A 15,443-nucleotide genomic window follows, 5' to 3' on the forward strand; every position below is an offset into this window, starting at 1 on the left:
CTGGTCTGAATTCTAGCCAATGAGAGGAGTGTGTGTGAGAGTGGTTAGCTAAATTCTAACCCCTTTTTAGACCCAGCTCATTTACTTCTCAGTAAGCTTTCCAGATCTCTACAGCTGTTACCACGATCCTTTAAACTCCTATATCTATTTGAGGTTGTTTAGTCTTCATTCTGCAAACACTTGTTGGGCACCTACTGTGGGCCTAGCTGGACTCAGTGTAAGGTGAGGAGTAGAGCTGAGCTCTTAGCGCTCCTCAAGGACCAAATCCAGGATCGCCCAGCCCCAGCGATCTAGGGCCAGAGGTTGCGTGCGCAGCACTCGAATATATATCTACCCCCGGCTCCGCGCGGCTTTTCTGAGTGTTACGGCGCCCTCCTCCCGCCCCTACGCGGCGCGGGCGGGGACCCACCGGTTCCGCTCGGTAATAGCCGGCGGAAAAAGAGGACCCCCGGGAGCGGACCCTGGCGTCTGGCTTCCCAGCCCGGTTCAGGCTTGGGCGCGTATGGAGGGGACCGTGGAGTTCCAGACACCTGACCTGCGAGACGTGGAGGGCAAGGTGGGCAGGAAGACCCCTGAAGGGCTGCTCCGCGGGCTGCGAGGCGAGTGGGAGCCCGGAACCTCTGGCGCGCTGTTGCTCCCGGGGGCGACCAGCAGAAGCCCCGGCCTGGGGGACAAGATCATGGCGCTAAGGATGGAGCTGGTGAGTGGGGACACCACAGGCCAGGAGGACGGAGTCCCTAGGGTCGAGAGGAACCTACTCTCGTCCCCAGAGTTAGACTGGAAAGGAAGGAGTTAAAAATTCGCCACTTAACTCCTCAGGATCCCTCCTAGGTCAGTCCGTAAACACTGGGGTGGAGGCAGAGTGACGTCCATTAATTGTCCCCCAAGGATGAGTGGAGTGTTTGATGAGTCCTGAGGACTGTGGGTAGTTTTTCCTACCAAATAATTTAGGAGAGGAAAGGAAAGGGCTGGAAACTACTCAGAACCTAGCACTTCAAATTCGGTCCTCTCCCCATAGGGGCCACCTATTCTCCCAGCCCCCATTTGAGGCAACGAGGTATTTTCTCCTCTTACAAACTGGGAAAGGGTTTGGCTCCTTTGAGGCCTGGAGTGTTTGTGAAAATATTCAGCACAGAAGAAATTTGGGTAAGACTATATCTCCCCTGCCCTCTTCAGACTGCCTGGACTAGGGGCACTGAAAACATCTCCCTTTCCTTAACATCTCTCCAGCTGCACTTAAAATACTTGAAATTTCTAGGGCCAAAGCAGAGAAAGTGCTTCACTTGGACTCAGTTGCCTCCCCTGCGATCGCTAGGATACTGGATATTTGGATCTCATCTATACCTTCTTGGGAGGAAGAGGAAACACCAGTCCTCCCCTGTCTCCTGGAGTTGCAGGTCTAGATTCAGAGCCAAGAGGGCAGCTGGGGCCCCAGCATGCTCCCCAAGGATCTGGTTCTGGTGAAGGAGGCGTGATTTACACCTGCTACCACTTTGCAGCCAGTTCTGAGGAACTGAAGAATTGCCAGCTGAATCCTGGCCCAGAACCAGGAGCCCAGAGTGAGCCTGTCAGCTAATAAGTCTTCCTGGAGCCCCACTGTGTGCCAGCTCTGCCAAACTGCTCTGGGAGGGAGCAGAGGGAGGAGGTCTTCCCAGAGCTCTCAGACCAGCCAGGACTCTGACCTGCTGGGAGAAAACAAGCTAGGAGATTCTGGTGGGTGGAGCAGTCAGGAGTTCCCTGGGGGCAGGACTTGAATGCCTAGTGCCCACTTGTCCTTGAAGGTTGGAGGTGAGTGCCTGATTCTCCAGAGCTGGACTTGACTGTAACCACCTCAAGGAATGCCCAGCTTTGCCTCATTGTACAAACTTTAGCTCAAGGTCCAGAAAGAGCCTACCTAGTTTGCCCTGCTTTGAAAACTTTTACCAAGTACATATGCTAGGTACTAAGCATCCTGCTGAACACCTTCCATGATGATCTCTCTTTATTTTTATTTTTTGGTACCTGGGGATTGAACACAGGGGCTCTTTACCACTGAGCTACATCCTCCTGCCCTTTTTATTTTGTGACAGGGTCTAAGTTGCTTAGGGCCTTGCTAAATTGCTGAAGTGGGTCTCAAACTTGGAATCTTCCTGCCTTGGCCTCCCAAATTGCTATGACACCACTATGACACCACTCTTATTTATTTATTTATTTTTGCCATACAGGGATTAAACCCAGGGCTTTACATGTGCAAGGCAAGTACTCTACTACTGAGCTACATCCCCAACCTATATATTTATAGATGGACACAATACCTTTATTTGTTTTTAAAATTTTAAAAATTTTTTAGCTGTAGATGGACACAATACCTATATTTTGAATTTACTCAGTATTTTGTGTTTTATGTGGTGCTGAGGATTGAACCTAGTGCCTCACACATGCAAGGCAAATGCTCTGCCTCTGAGCCACAACCCAGCCCTTTATTTATTTATTTATTTTTAGAGAGAGAGAGAGAGAGAGAGAATTTTTTAATATTTATTTTTCACTTTTTGGTGGACACAACATATTTATTTTATTTTTATTTGGTGCTGAGGATTGAACCCAGCACCCCGCACATGCCAGGCGAGCGTGTTACCGCTTGAGCCACATCCCCAGCCTCTATTTATTTTTTAATGTAGTGCTGAGAATTGAACACAGTGCCTTACACATGCTAGGCAAGCACTGTACCACTGACCCACAACCTCAGCCCCTGCAACCGTTTTTGTTTATTTATTTTTTGTTATTATTATTTTTGTGGTGCTGGGGATTGAACTTGCATATAAGACAAGCACTCTACCAACTGAACTATATCCCCAGCCCCCTTTTTATTTTTTAATTTTGAGTCAGGGTCTTGCTAAGATTCCCAGGCTGGCTTGGAACTTGTGACCCTTAGCTTCCTGAGTAGCTACAATTACAGACCTGTGCCACTTCATCCGGTTTACATGATATTCTCTCAAATCTTCACAGCAACCTTGTTAGATAAGTGATATTTTATAGAGGAGGCAAGAGAGGTTAAGTAATTGCCCAAAGTCATGCAAAAAATAAAAAGCAAAGTCAGGATTTGAACCCAGATCACCTGACCAAATTTTATATCTTTACCATTGAGACCTGCCTTGTACCAGACATTTTAAGCCTGTCTTGTGTTATTGAAATGAGGAAAGTGATGTTTCCCCATACTTGGAGATATTTAAGGGCTTGCCTGAACTCACACAGGGCATCTGGAACCACACCTAATTTCTCTGGTTCTGTTTTCCGACTTGCTGGGGACTACCAGATTATGAACTTCAAGGTGGTACATTTAATTTCTGAATTTGTCTCTCTGCATTCTTGACTCATCTGGCATGGGGCTTAAGACTGCCCATGGTTGGGAAGGGGAGAGAACCTTTTGGGGGCTAGAATAAGGGACCCCCTAGCCCATTCTTTTCTTCCCTCAGGCCAGGAGGTCATTAATCTCTTAAGGCATTCTGCCCTGCCCACTGGTTATAACCAGGAAGGACAAGGGGAAGAGCAGGGGATTTCCCTTGGCCTCACTGGAGGCAGGACAAGTCCAAGCCCTTTAAAAACTGTCCTTCAATTGACCCTCTCCCTGCTTTCCTTTTTGGGAGGGGCCAGTCCTGCCCTTGAGGCCAAGGTCAGCCCTGCCTATTGGCTTCCCCACTCTTGCTTAGCTCCACTAGGCAGAGGCTGAGTGAAGAGCTAGAGTCTGGAATTTGTGGGTATGGGAAACAATGGCAAACTCTCCTCCTCACTTCTCCCACCCAAATAACTGTTGTTATGACAACCCACCTCCACAGAGCAGTTTGTGGAAAAGCTTCAGGCAAGGAAGGGGAAGACATGGGTTCAAGTCTAGATTCTGCTTCTGAATCATTTTGTGTTCTTGAGCCAGGCCCTCTCTCTCTCTCTCTCTGGGCCTTAGTATTTCTGTCTCTTGGAGGGGGAAGTAAGGGAGAATTGTGAAACTAAATGATTTGCAAGAGCCTTTCTAGTAACAATAGTCTGAGAATCTCAATTCACCACCTAGGAGCTAAAATTGGTACTGAGCAATGAAGGAGCCTACCTGGAACCCTGGGCCTGGGCAGAAAGTCTGATATGCATATGGGGAGGAGTTGGGAGACTTGAATTCCCCCAGGGAGAGAATGGGTTAGGGTTGCCTCTAAGACTGCATCTCTCCTGAGCTGTTATTCCCTGCTCTGTTTCCAAAGAGATGGTAGGAAATAACTGTTTCTTTTTCTGGCGAGAAAGCCTTGCTTTTTTCTATTTTGGGGAGTGATGTCAGGGAATCCCACTGTCACAGGATTATAGAATCTGGTCCTCTGATTCATTTCACAGCAACACAGTACAACCTAGTCCCCTGAATTCTGGGGACCACCAGAGGGGCCAGATAGTAAAGGAAAGAGAATCACAGAACTGAGTGTGACCTACCCAACACTAGGGAGAGCGCCAGAAACAATTGAGCAGGACTTGTTCTCAAAGAGCTCACAATCTGGGTTAGGGAAGGAGGGGACAACTCTAGTACAGGATGAGAAGTGCTGTTGGAACCCTGGGGGGCCTCCTGGGAGTCTGGATCATGAAGTAACATAGTTGGATTACTGCCACTTGGAATTGGAGGGGATATATCCTGAAGTTGGAATGCTTCTCTCCTCCTCTTTGTCTGGCTAAGTCCTACCTCATCCCTAACCTTCAAGTCTCATCTGACATCCATTATCTAGGAAGCATTTCTGGCCTCCCTGAATTGGGTTATGGTATTAACCTAGGTACTTACAGTCCTCTGTGCCACAGTTGTTTCCTCTAGTATTTTCACTTAATTTGGGGGTAGAGGGGCAGGGTACTGGGGATTAAATCCACTCTACCTTTGAGCTACATTGCTAGCTCTTTTTATTTTAATTTTTTAAATTTTGAGACAGGATCTCACTAAATTGCTGAGGCTGGTCTCAAACTTCTGATCCTCCTGCCTCAGCCTCCTGAGTCCCTGGGATTACAGGTATGTACCATCATGCCCAGCTTGTCACACTGAATTTTAAGGACTTGCTTTATTGTCTTATCTAACCCACAAGACTGAACCCTCTGAGGTCAAGAAATGGTGGCTTTTCTCCTTTGTCTAACCCAGTGCCACGCCTGTAAGAAACATTCAATAAATATTTGTCCTGTGACAGATTAATTTTATCTTGAGAAAGGGCAAGGAAAACTTCCCAAGGAAGAAGGCATTTGAGAGAGTCCCTGAAGACTGAACAAAGGCTGTGGGAATTTAGTTTAGGAGGGCAGACTCAACCCATTCACTTACCTTCACTGCTTTCTGAAATTCTATTAAAGAGCCAATAGAAAGATTATTTTTTTTTTTAAGAGAGAGAAAGAGAATTTTTTAATATTTATTTTTCAGTTTTCGGTGGACACAACATCTTTATTTTATTTTATGTGGTGCTGAGGATCAAACCCAGCGCCCCGCGCATGCCAGGCGAGCACGCTACCGCTTGAGCCACATCCCCAGCCCAAGAAAGATTATTTTAAAAGGCATGAGGCAGGTGGCTCAGTGGTAGAGCATTTGCCTGGCATGTGTGAGGCACTGGGTTTGATTCTCAGCATCACATATAAATAACATAAAATCCATTGACAACTAAAAACTTTAAAAAAATAAATAAATAAAAAAGGCCTGAGGCCATAATGACAATGAGAATAAAGGGAGAAGGTGATAAGAAGAAAAGTAGTAACTAACTCAGACCTCAAAAAAGCTGAATTCTAGGCGGGGCTTGGCGGCACATGCCTGTAATCCCAGTGGCTCAGGAGGCTAAGGCAAGAGAATCACTAGTTCAAAGCCAGCCTCAGCAACAGCGAGGCGCAAAGCAACTCAGTAAGACCCTGTCTCTAAATAAAATACAAAATAGGGCTGAGGATGTGGTTAGTGGTCGAGTGCCCCTGAGTTCAATCCCTGGTACCCCACCACCATCACCACCAAAAAAAAAAAAAAAAAAGCTGAATTCTAAGCTAGCAGTAGGGCAAGCTAAAAAGCAATGTATTTGCACTAAGAAATTCTCAAAGAATTGGTGCAGTGGTGCACAAGTATAATCCCAGTGACTCACTTGGGGAGGCAGAGGTAAGAGGGTCACAAATTGGAGGCCAGCCTGGACAACTTAGCAAGATTCTGTCTCAAAAAATTAAATGGTCTGGTGATATAGCTCAGTGCTCAGTGGTAAAGTGCTCAAGGGTTTAATCCCCAGTACCAAAACAAATCAAAACAAAAAGAAAAACTCTCAAAGTCTTAGGAGTTAGATGCACCAGGTATTTCTGGAACTGAGAGCACAAGAGGTGCTGAAACCAAGAGGATTGCTTAAGTATCTGTTTAAGAATGATATTCTAAGATAGTGCTGAGGTACATACCTATAATCCCAGCTGCTTGGGAAACTGAGGCATGAGTTCAATAATAAGCAATTATAATTGCCTCAGCAACTTAGCAAGGCACTAAGCAACTCAGTGAGACCCTGTCTCTAATAAAATACAAAAAGGGGCTGGGGATGTGGCTCAGAGGTTAAATGCCCCTGGGTTCAATCCTTAGTACCAAAAAAAAAAAGAATTTCTAAGATCCCTTCCCCTTCTCTCACTGTGTAACCAGGTTAATTATTCCTTTATCTAGCAGAGGTTGGAAATAGAAGAGTAGAATGGGAAGGAGGAAAGGGAGGAAGGCAGAAAGAATTGAAAGAGAAAACACAGCATGAGAAGTAGTTTTGGTATGAGGACTTTAAATTTATATTTTATATTCATTTAGGTGCTGGGATTGAATGAAGGGCCTCAGGCATTCTGTATAATGCCTGAACTACATCCCCAGCCTCTAGGGTGAGGACTTTTGTTTAATGCATTTAGTTTGGACTTGAATTAGAACTATTATTTCACTGTTAATATGTTTGTCCACATTAGGAAAGAATTAAAGATAACCTCCATTATCTTATGTCTTTAATAGTCTGTATTATCTCATATCTCAGTTATTTATGCCCATCTCACCTTATTGGGACTATAAACTTCTCTCTCTCTCTCAACATTTTTTAAAGTTGTACATGGGCACAATGCCTTTGTTTTATTTATTTTTTATTTTTATGTGGTGCTGAGGATAGAACCCAGTGCCTCACACATGTGAGGCAACCACTCTACCACTGAGCTACAACCCCAGCGCTAAAAACTTCTCTTAAGCAGTGGCAATGAGACCTTTAAAATGTAACACAGAAAATTAGAAGACAATGGAACAATGTCTTAAATCTCAAGGAAAAATTAATTTCAACCTAGAATTTTATACCCAGTCAAACTTACTGCTGTAAGGCTAGAATAATAACATTTTAAAACATGTAAAGTTTCAACCTCTAGATGCATCCAGAGGGAGAGCACCACTCACCTGAATTAAGTAGTAAATCAAGAAAGAAGGGACTAGGGTTGTGTCTCAGCAGTAGAGCGCTCGCCTAGCACGTGCAGGGTGCTAGGTTTGATCCTCAGCACCACATAAAAATAAAATAAAGATATTGTGTACAACTACAACTAAAACAAATATTTTAAAAAAAAGAAAGAAGATTTGGGTGGCATCTAAGAAATAAAGGATCCATCTTAGGAAAGGCAAAGGAAATCCCTAAGATGATAGTGAAGCAGAGATATATTGAAGCAGATCAGAAGCCTTCTAAAGAGATACTACTCAGTTACTCGGGAGGCTGATGCAGGAGGATCACAAATTCCACACTAGCCTGGGTGTCTCAAAATAAAAAACGAAAAGGGTGATAGTTCAGTGGTTAAAGCACTTCTAGGTTCAAGCCCCAGTACTGAGTATAAGGTGGGGTGAGATGCCTCTAGAAGATAGAATAGATAGATCATCTCATGTGATGTGTTTGAAAGCCTTGAAAGGGAAATTCAGATAATTGGGAAGAATCTGGGAATGATCTACTGGTAACTACATAGCAAACTAGGCAATAAGTCTAAACAAAGCATAAGGTTGTAAGAAATAAAAAGTAACTATTGTAAAGTACATAGCTTGGCTATAAATAGCATTTCAAAATCCTAATAAGGTAATTGTATTGCCTTTTGGGAAAATGAGGAGGTAGGAAGTATGTCTACATAGCAGAGGAGTGGGGAGTGGGTTAAAATTAAATCCTTAACTTCTTATAGTGTGGGAAGTCAATAGAAAAATGTTCAAAATTTAAAAATCAAGAAGTTGCAATAGAAGCATGTGATTTGGAGGCTAGGCTGAGGCAGAAGAATCACAAATTCCAGGCCAGTCTCAGGAATTTAGGGAGGCCCTAAGCAACTTAGAGACCCTGTCAAAAAAAGGGGAGGGGGGCTGGGAATGTAAGTGGTAAGTGCTCCTGGATTTAATCCCCAGTACCAAAAATAAATCTTGTATAACTGTTTGCTTCCATGTAAGCATCTATTGATTTGACTAAAAGTGAAACTAAGGGCTGGGAATGTGGCTCATAGGTAAAACGCTGGCCTAGCATGCGTGAGGTACTGGGTTCGATCCTCAGCACCACATAAATATAAAATAAAGATATTGTGTCTACCTTTAACTAAAAAATAACTATTTAAAAAAATGAAACTAAATAAAACTAAAAAGTCATGTTGTGGCAGGACCTTGGGTCCATAGAGAAGTATGCCAGAGGTGAAACTAGAGAGATGGGCAAGAACCATATTACTATAGGCTTTTGAATGCCAGCCACTGAAGTGTTTAGATTTCATTCTCTAAGAACAATGCAAAATCAGTAAATCCCTCTTGAGCAAGGGAGGGACAGGTTCAGACTTGTGCTTGGGAACGGTATTTTAGTGCATCTGAGCTGAGAGGGACCCTGGAGATTACCCAGAAAATCAGAATTATTTCCAGTACAGTCAGGGAGACTGGTGTTAGGTAAAGGGAAACCATGAATCCCAGCCAGTGGGATGCTGATCCTTCTTAGCTCTGGCCAACCCTTTGTTCCCATAGCCTAAGCCCATAGTCTTGTTACTAGTACTCTGAAGGGACTAGGGAACTAGGTTAACTCGCTCTTTATTTTTCAGCTCCCACCTGCTTTTTGTCCACTTCCCAGTTAACAATCTATCAAGCTATTCTTTGGCCGTTTCTAAGTCTTACTGGTGAATCTGAACCAGTTCAATAGACTAAATGCCCTAAATATGAAGTTCTAGCCTACCAAACTAGAATTTGATTGGATTTTAGTATTTAACATTACTAAGACCTTATTCTGTGCTAGGTACTATGCTCTCAGTGTGTAATAGCATTTCAAAATCTTTATAGCCACCCTGTGAGATGAGTGATTTAGCCCTATTTGCAGTCAAGGAAAATGAGACTCAGAGAAGAGTCTCAATCACACAGCTAGCTCATCAATAGTAAAGCTGGAGCTGGGTGCAGTGGAGCACATCTGTAATCCCAATGGCTTGGGAGGCTGAGGCAGGAGGCTCGAGTTCAAAGCCAGCTTCAGTAAAAGCAAGGTACTAAGCAACTCGCTGATACCCTGTCTCTAAATAAAATACAAAATAGGGCTGGGGATGTGGCTTAGTGGTCAAGTACCCCTGAGTTCAGTCCTGGTAACACCCCCCCAATCAAAATAGTAGAGCTGGAAATTTGTGGGGGGGTTGGGGAGGGGGTTTCTGGGGATCAAACCCATGGCCTTATATATGCTAGGTAGCACTCTACCACTGACCTCCATCTCCACCCTGAGCTGAAATTTTAAATAGTTGACCATTTTCTTCTAAAGCCCATTCTCCACATTCTATGTTTCCAAGCTTCTTGAAAGCAAAACACATTTGGTTAGTCACTAAGTAGGGGTCTCTGGAAATAACTGTGGAAGCCCATCGCTCAGACTTGTGACTAATTCTTTCTTCTACTCTCCCAGGCTTACCTACGAGCTATTGATGTGAAGATCCTGCAGCAGCTGGTGACCTTGAACGAGGGCATTGAGGCAGTGCGTTGGCTGTTGGAGGAACGGGGGACACTGACCAGTCATTGCAGTAGCCTCACCAGCAGCCAATACAGCCTGACAGGAGGGAGCCCAGGCCGCTCAAGGCGGGGCAGCTGGGACAGCCTTCCAGACACCAGCTCTACTGACCGGCTGGACAGTGTCTCTATTGGCAGCTTCTTGGACACTGTGGCCCCCAGAGAGCTTGATGAACAGGGTCCCCCAGGGGCTCCCTGTCCTGAGATTGACTGGACAAAGGTTATACCTGGCGAGGAGAGGGCCAGGACTGAGGTGGATCTCACAGCCACCAGGCTAGGGAGCTTAATGTCTCTGAGGAAGCCTCCAGGGGAGGGGCTCCAAGGTGGACCATTGGAGCCACCAGAGGATGAGAGTGCCAAACTGGACTTTGAGGCCCACTGGTACTGGGGACAATGCCAAGATGATGTGACCTTCTTGTAACAACTTTCCCAACATTTTGTACTCCTATAGATCTTTCATCCCTTGGCCCTGGTCTTCCACAAAATTTATTCTCCCTCAGTCAAGGAGTAGGAATAGGATGCTCTGAAAATCAATTACCATGAAAACCTGGCTCATCATAACTCCGGTCCTAGGGAGTCTCTACCTTTATCCCTCAATTACCAGGCCCCTAGAGTTATTTTCATAGAGAGGTTAACTACAGGTGGGTGTCTCCTGGTGTGAGGGTATTTCTGTCCTCCCTCTCTCTGCCCCTGCCCCAGATAAGGATTTATGACCCATAGGAGATCACTAATGAAGAAATTGGGATGTAATTACTTCATTCAAAGTCTAAAAGTCTTGCCACCTCTTGGTCAAGAAGACTGAGACATTCAGGGCCAACCCTTCCTAGATTAGCCCTCCCAGAATCCTTGGGAGTTGGTAGACCCTCCCCTTCCTACCTGCTGAATGATGTCATTTTCTGCTAGGATGGACTGACTTTTGTCTGTTTCAGTCTTTGGATGGTCAGTATAAGGGTGTCTGTGCCTCTTCTGCTAAGTGATACCATATCACTTCATAGCCTTACCATTACTTCATGTGAATGGCAACACATCACCCCTTCTGGCAGAAAGTTGCTCACTGGTGGATGTTTGTGCTGCTTTTTGGAATGTTCTTACCTTTTAAACAGGGAATTCTCATTTTGTCCTAAGGGGTCTCACACTCTCTATCTACATCCCTGTCTGGTGCAACACTTTTGTCTGTTTGCTTTCTGGGAGAGAAACTGTTAGGGCCTCCACCTAAGGCTCTGAGTCAGCTTGGCCCACTTTGCTACAGACCCCTGTCTTACCCAATCCCTGGGCTGCCCCATTCTAATTTTGACTCCATTTCTGCCTGCGGGGAGGTTCAGTTTCTGTGTCTCTACACCTTCTCAGTTTCCTTTTCAGGCTTCAGGCCTTTTATATGCAGATGAGTCCTAGCCTTCTCACCCACTGTTGGGAGCTGGGGAGAGTGAAGTTTGAGGCCCTCAGGGCTCTGAGGTAAAACCAGAATCTTGGATGGTGGGGAGGTGTTATCTTCTCTGACTCTGTAATTGCCCTTCCCCCACCCGGTCCAGCCTTCCACCATTTGGTCACAAGGATGCCTGCCTGAGGTTGGGATACAAGGAATCCCCTTGTCTGGGCCACAATGTGGGGGTGTGGCAGGAACAGACAGAGGCTCTTTGGTCTCTGGGCCCCATCTTGGGAAGTGGGCGGGAGCAAGGGAAAGTCCTCCTTTCTCCCTTAGAGCAAGCCCCCTTTACTCTTGGACCTAAGGAGGGAGCAGGGGACTGGCTCTGGGGCTAGATCTCAAGACCCTAGCTAATTACACCACAGAAGGAATTCACTGAAGCTGCCAACCTGGGGCTCAGAGAGGGGACAGGCCCAGAGGCCAGGGGGGATAAGGACTATGGCTGATGTCAGAATGAATGAATTCTTGGAGATTAACCCTTTGGATCCCAGGTGACTGCCCCATATGTTGGCCCCTGTTTTTTGTGGGCCCTAATCTAATTTGATTATTGGAGGGGCGGGGGGGGGGGAGAGAATAAAAGAGGGTCTTGGGATATTCAACGTGCCCTCCTGAGTTGGAGGAATCTTCACCAAATCTTGAAATAACTCCTGCCATTTCTCTACTTTTCAGTTTTTATTGGGGAAGGGAAGGAAGCCAAGTCTCTATTTCCCTTAAAACTCCTCAGATGTTGTTCAACAACCCCCACTCCCATCCTTCTGAGCAGTCCATGGCTAGCCCCTAAAGACCCTCTCTTCTCCTCTCCCTCAAAGTGAAAGAAATGTCCAAAGTATCCTCTCAGCCTCTTCTCTTCTGCCTACCAGACCTCTCTTTACTGATCTTCATGAACCTGGGGCTCCTGACCCCTTAAAGACTGGGAATTCCAGTACTCTATTCCAGCCCCTTCTCCACAGCTATTTTATAATGTTCCCTTGAGTGACCAAAGTAACCACCCTTCCTCATGGACGTCATTATATTCCTTTTTACTTTTTATGGGGGTGGGGGGTGGGGGGTATGCTTAGAGACGCTTGTGTGCTGGGCACTGAGCTATACCCCCCCAGCCCCATTGTATTCCTTTTTGAGTCTCACTTGACGTAGTCAACCAACTTCTCAACTGAAGAGGTTGCCTGCCCTCTTGTGGCCTTTATGCACCATTGCCAGGGAGGCTGCGTGGAACCTCCAAGCTCAAATAACAGTGCAGCTTCCTAGAAGACCAGCCCTCTCAGTACACAGATAGGCTGGGGACCCAGGAGTATATAGATTTGCCCAGCATAACCCTTTGTGAAACCTCCAAAGCCCAAAGGAACTGAAAGCAATTTCCTCTGATTATAATGTTTGACCCCTATTATGTCATCCCTAAAGAATCAGCTCCTCATCTTTAGAGAAAGGACTATAGGCTCTGTAGAATAGAAGCTTGGGCCTGGACATTAGATAGGAAGAAAGCCAACCCAGACCAATCATGAAAGAAAAGTAGGACCAGACATTGTGGGGGCAGAGCTCAGCATTTCAAACTTGTAGGTTACAAGTGGGGCTGGTGTGGGGAGCTGTGAAATTAGGAAAAACACATTGATCTTGCCGAGATTGGGGTATATCACAGGTCAGGGTATTATGTATAAGTTGGATAGGCACCTGAAAGTGTTGAAATGTTGGAGAGGTGAGGCAAGTGAGGCTGCCTGGGTAGTCCAGGTAGGTCTGGGCATCCTGTGTTAATACCTTAGACTCCAGTTCCCTACCAGAGAAAGGAGTTCCACTTGTCCTTCCTGTTTCTAGACTAGCTGGGTGAAACTCAGCTGGTCTATTACCCTAGACTTTTCTGGGTTTCAGGAAAGAGCTACATGGAATCTCAAAGGAGAAGGGAGGAAAATGGTGAGAGATGTAGGAAAACATGAGAATGAGCTGGGCACAGTGGTGCATGCCTATAATCCCAGCAACTCCAGAGGCTGACACAGGAGGATTGCAAGTTCAAGACCAGCCTCAGCAACTTAGTGAGACCTGTCTCAAAATTTAAAAAGGACTGGGGATGTGGTTCAGTGGTTAAGCACCTCTGAGTTCAATTCCCATTACCAAAAAAAGGAAAACAGGGTGTCTAAAGTATGAATAGAAGAAGCATACTGTCCTCTGAGTACTCTGGGGGCGTTTGCCAGGGATCAGGGTAAAGGTAGAAATGAAACTGCTCATGAAAGCTTCAGAGAGCACTTGAGAGAGTAAGGAGTGACACTGACCAGAATGGGTCCATCAAGAGAACATTAAACCATGCGAGTGGACAGGTGTGAAGGCCTGTGCTTAGAGAGCACCAGGCTGACTGGAAATTATGGCAGCTTTGGTGAGAAATACTTGGGGTTACAGTGGACACAAGCTATTTGTGCTTTTGGTGCCAGGCATGTACTGGGTATTCAGTTATACCTGTGTGCCTGTTCAAGGAATGGAGGGATGAATGTGTGTAAATCCACAAGGAATGTGACTTACAAAACTAAAGTTAACTGTTTATATTAGGTAATTGAAAACTTATTCTATTTAGTTCTTAGCAACCCTATAAACAGTACATAGTTAACAATGTCTTGTTGCTTAGAAATATGCTTAAACTCAGATACATATCAAATGAGCCATAATATAAAGCTGGGTCAGTATCACTTCCTACCCAAACCTCCACACTTAGGAGAATAGGTATTGCTGCTCAATAGTAGAGGCAGGTTCCTGTTGCTGTAATGAATCACCACAAGTTTAATGGCTTAAAAACCATATCTATCTGGGCACTGTGGTACATGTCTGCAATCACAGTAACTTAGGAGGCTGAGGCAGGAGGATTGCAAGTTTGAGCAATTTGTTGAGTGAGACCCTGTCTCAAAATAAAAAATTAAAAGGGCTGGGTATGTGGCTCAGTGGTTGAGTGCCCCTGGGTTCAATCCTGGTACTAAAAAGAAAGAGAACTTGTGATCCTCCTGTCTCAGCCTCCCAAGCCACTGGGATTACAGGTGTGCACCACCAAGCCCAGCTGCAATGTTTTCTCTCCAGGACCATACTGTGCTCCTGCTTCTTCAGGCATGAGATAATTACACTCCTAATGAACTAACCTGGGTTCTAAGAAAGGTAGATTATCTTCTTTTTAAATTATTTTTTATTCTTCAATAGTTTCTTTTTTCTTTTCTTTTTTTTTTTTTGCAGTGCTGGGGATTGAATCCCAGACTTCACATGTGCTAGGCAAACTCGACACTGAGTCACAGCCCTAGCTCTTTTTCCTTAATAGTTCAGCTGGGCTCCTCAGAGCATGATGAATCTCATTGTTGTTGATACCAGGCCCCTTCTTTTCATTTTCTTTTTTGTGGTACTGGAGATTGAACCCAGGGCCTCATGCATACTAGGCAAAACACTCTACCACTGAATTTCATCCCAGATCTTTTTCAATTTGAGATGAGAGTCTCACTGAGTCATCCAAGCTGACTTCAAATTTGGGATCGTATTACTTTAGCCTCCCGGGTAGCTGGGATTATAAGAATGCACCACTATGCTCAGCTCCTTTTCTTGTTTTCCTTTGATCCCTGGTCCCTATGCTTGTTCCTCTCCCTGATATAGGCATACACAAATGTGTCAGTGTATGTTTGGATATGTATGTATCTTTAAATATATGTAGTTATGTGCTTACATGTTTTAAAATATATGAATGATATATTAAAAAGAATAAACTAGCTTCTATAATGAATTGCACCCATATTTCAGTGGCTTAACACAGTAAGAATTTATTTTTCACTTATCCCACATAGCACAGGTATTCCTGGCCTGACAGATCTCCCTGTCCATGTCAGAGGCCAAGCTACTTCTGTTTTCAGATGGTGAGAGTATGATCTCTGTATCATGAAGTTCCTTGTCAACTTTTCACCACGTTGGTTTATTGTCTATTGATAATCATTCTATGAATTGGTTACTTCACTAGGGATTATATAACTGTGATTTGCTAATACTACTATTTCATTTCCACTTATTAGCTCTAATTCTGTACAGAAAAACTTTTCACAACCTCTA

The 15,443-nt window shown here is 44.9% G+C and overlaps 1 protein-coding gene across 1 annotated transcript; it reads left to right on the forward strand.

The window, feature by feature from the left end:
- Positions 1-400: 400 nt before the first annotated feature.
- Positions 401-15,123, forward strand: Lurap1 (leucine rich adaptor protein 1). Its single transcript, XM_027937341.2, has 2 exons — positions 401-700; positions 9,867-15,123. The coding sequence occupies exons 1-2, from the start codon at positions 503-505 to the stop codon at positions 10,386-10,388; spliced, it is 720 nt and encodes a 239-aa protein (XP_027793142.1). The 5' UTR covers positions 401-502; the 3' UTR covers positions 10,389-15,123.
- Positions 15,124-15,443: the final 320 nt, after the last annotated feature.

Source organism: Marmota flaviventris, chromosome 10 (assembly GCF_047511675.1).
Source record: "Marmota flaviventris isolate mMarFla1 chromosome 10, mMarFla1.hap1, whole genome shotgun sequence".
Lineage (NCBI taxonomy): Eukaryota > Metazoa > Chordata > Mammalia > Rodentia > Sciuridae > Marmota > Marmota flaviventris.

Excerpts from the sequence above, each read along its gene's own strand:
- Lurap1 (XM_027937341.2), top strand. The coding sequence starts at position 503 with ATGGAGGGGACCGTGGAGTTCCAGACACCTGACCTGCGAGACGTGGAG. Across the intron at positions 701-9,866 it reads TGGCGCTAAGGATGGAGCTG|GCTTACCTACGAGCTATTGA; the intron begins GTGAGTGGGGAC and ends CTACTCTCCCAG.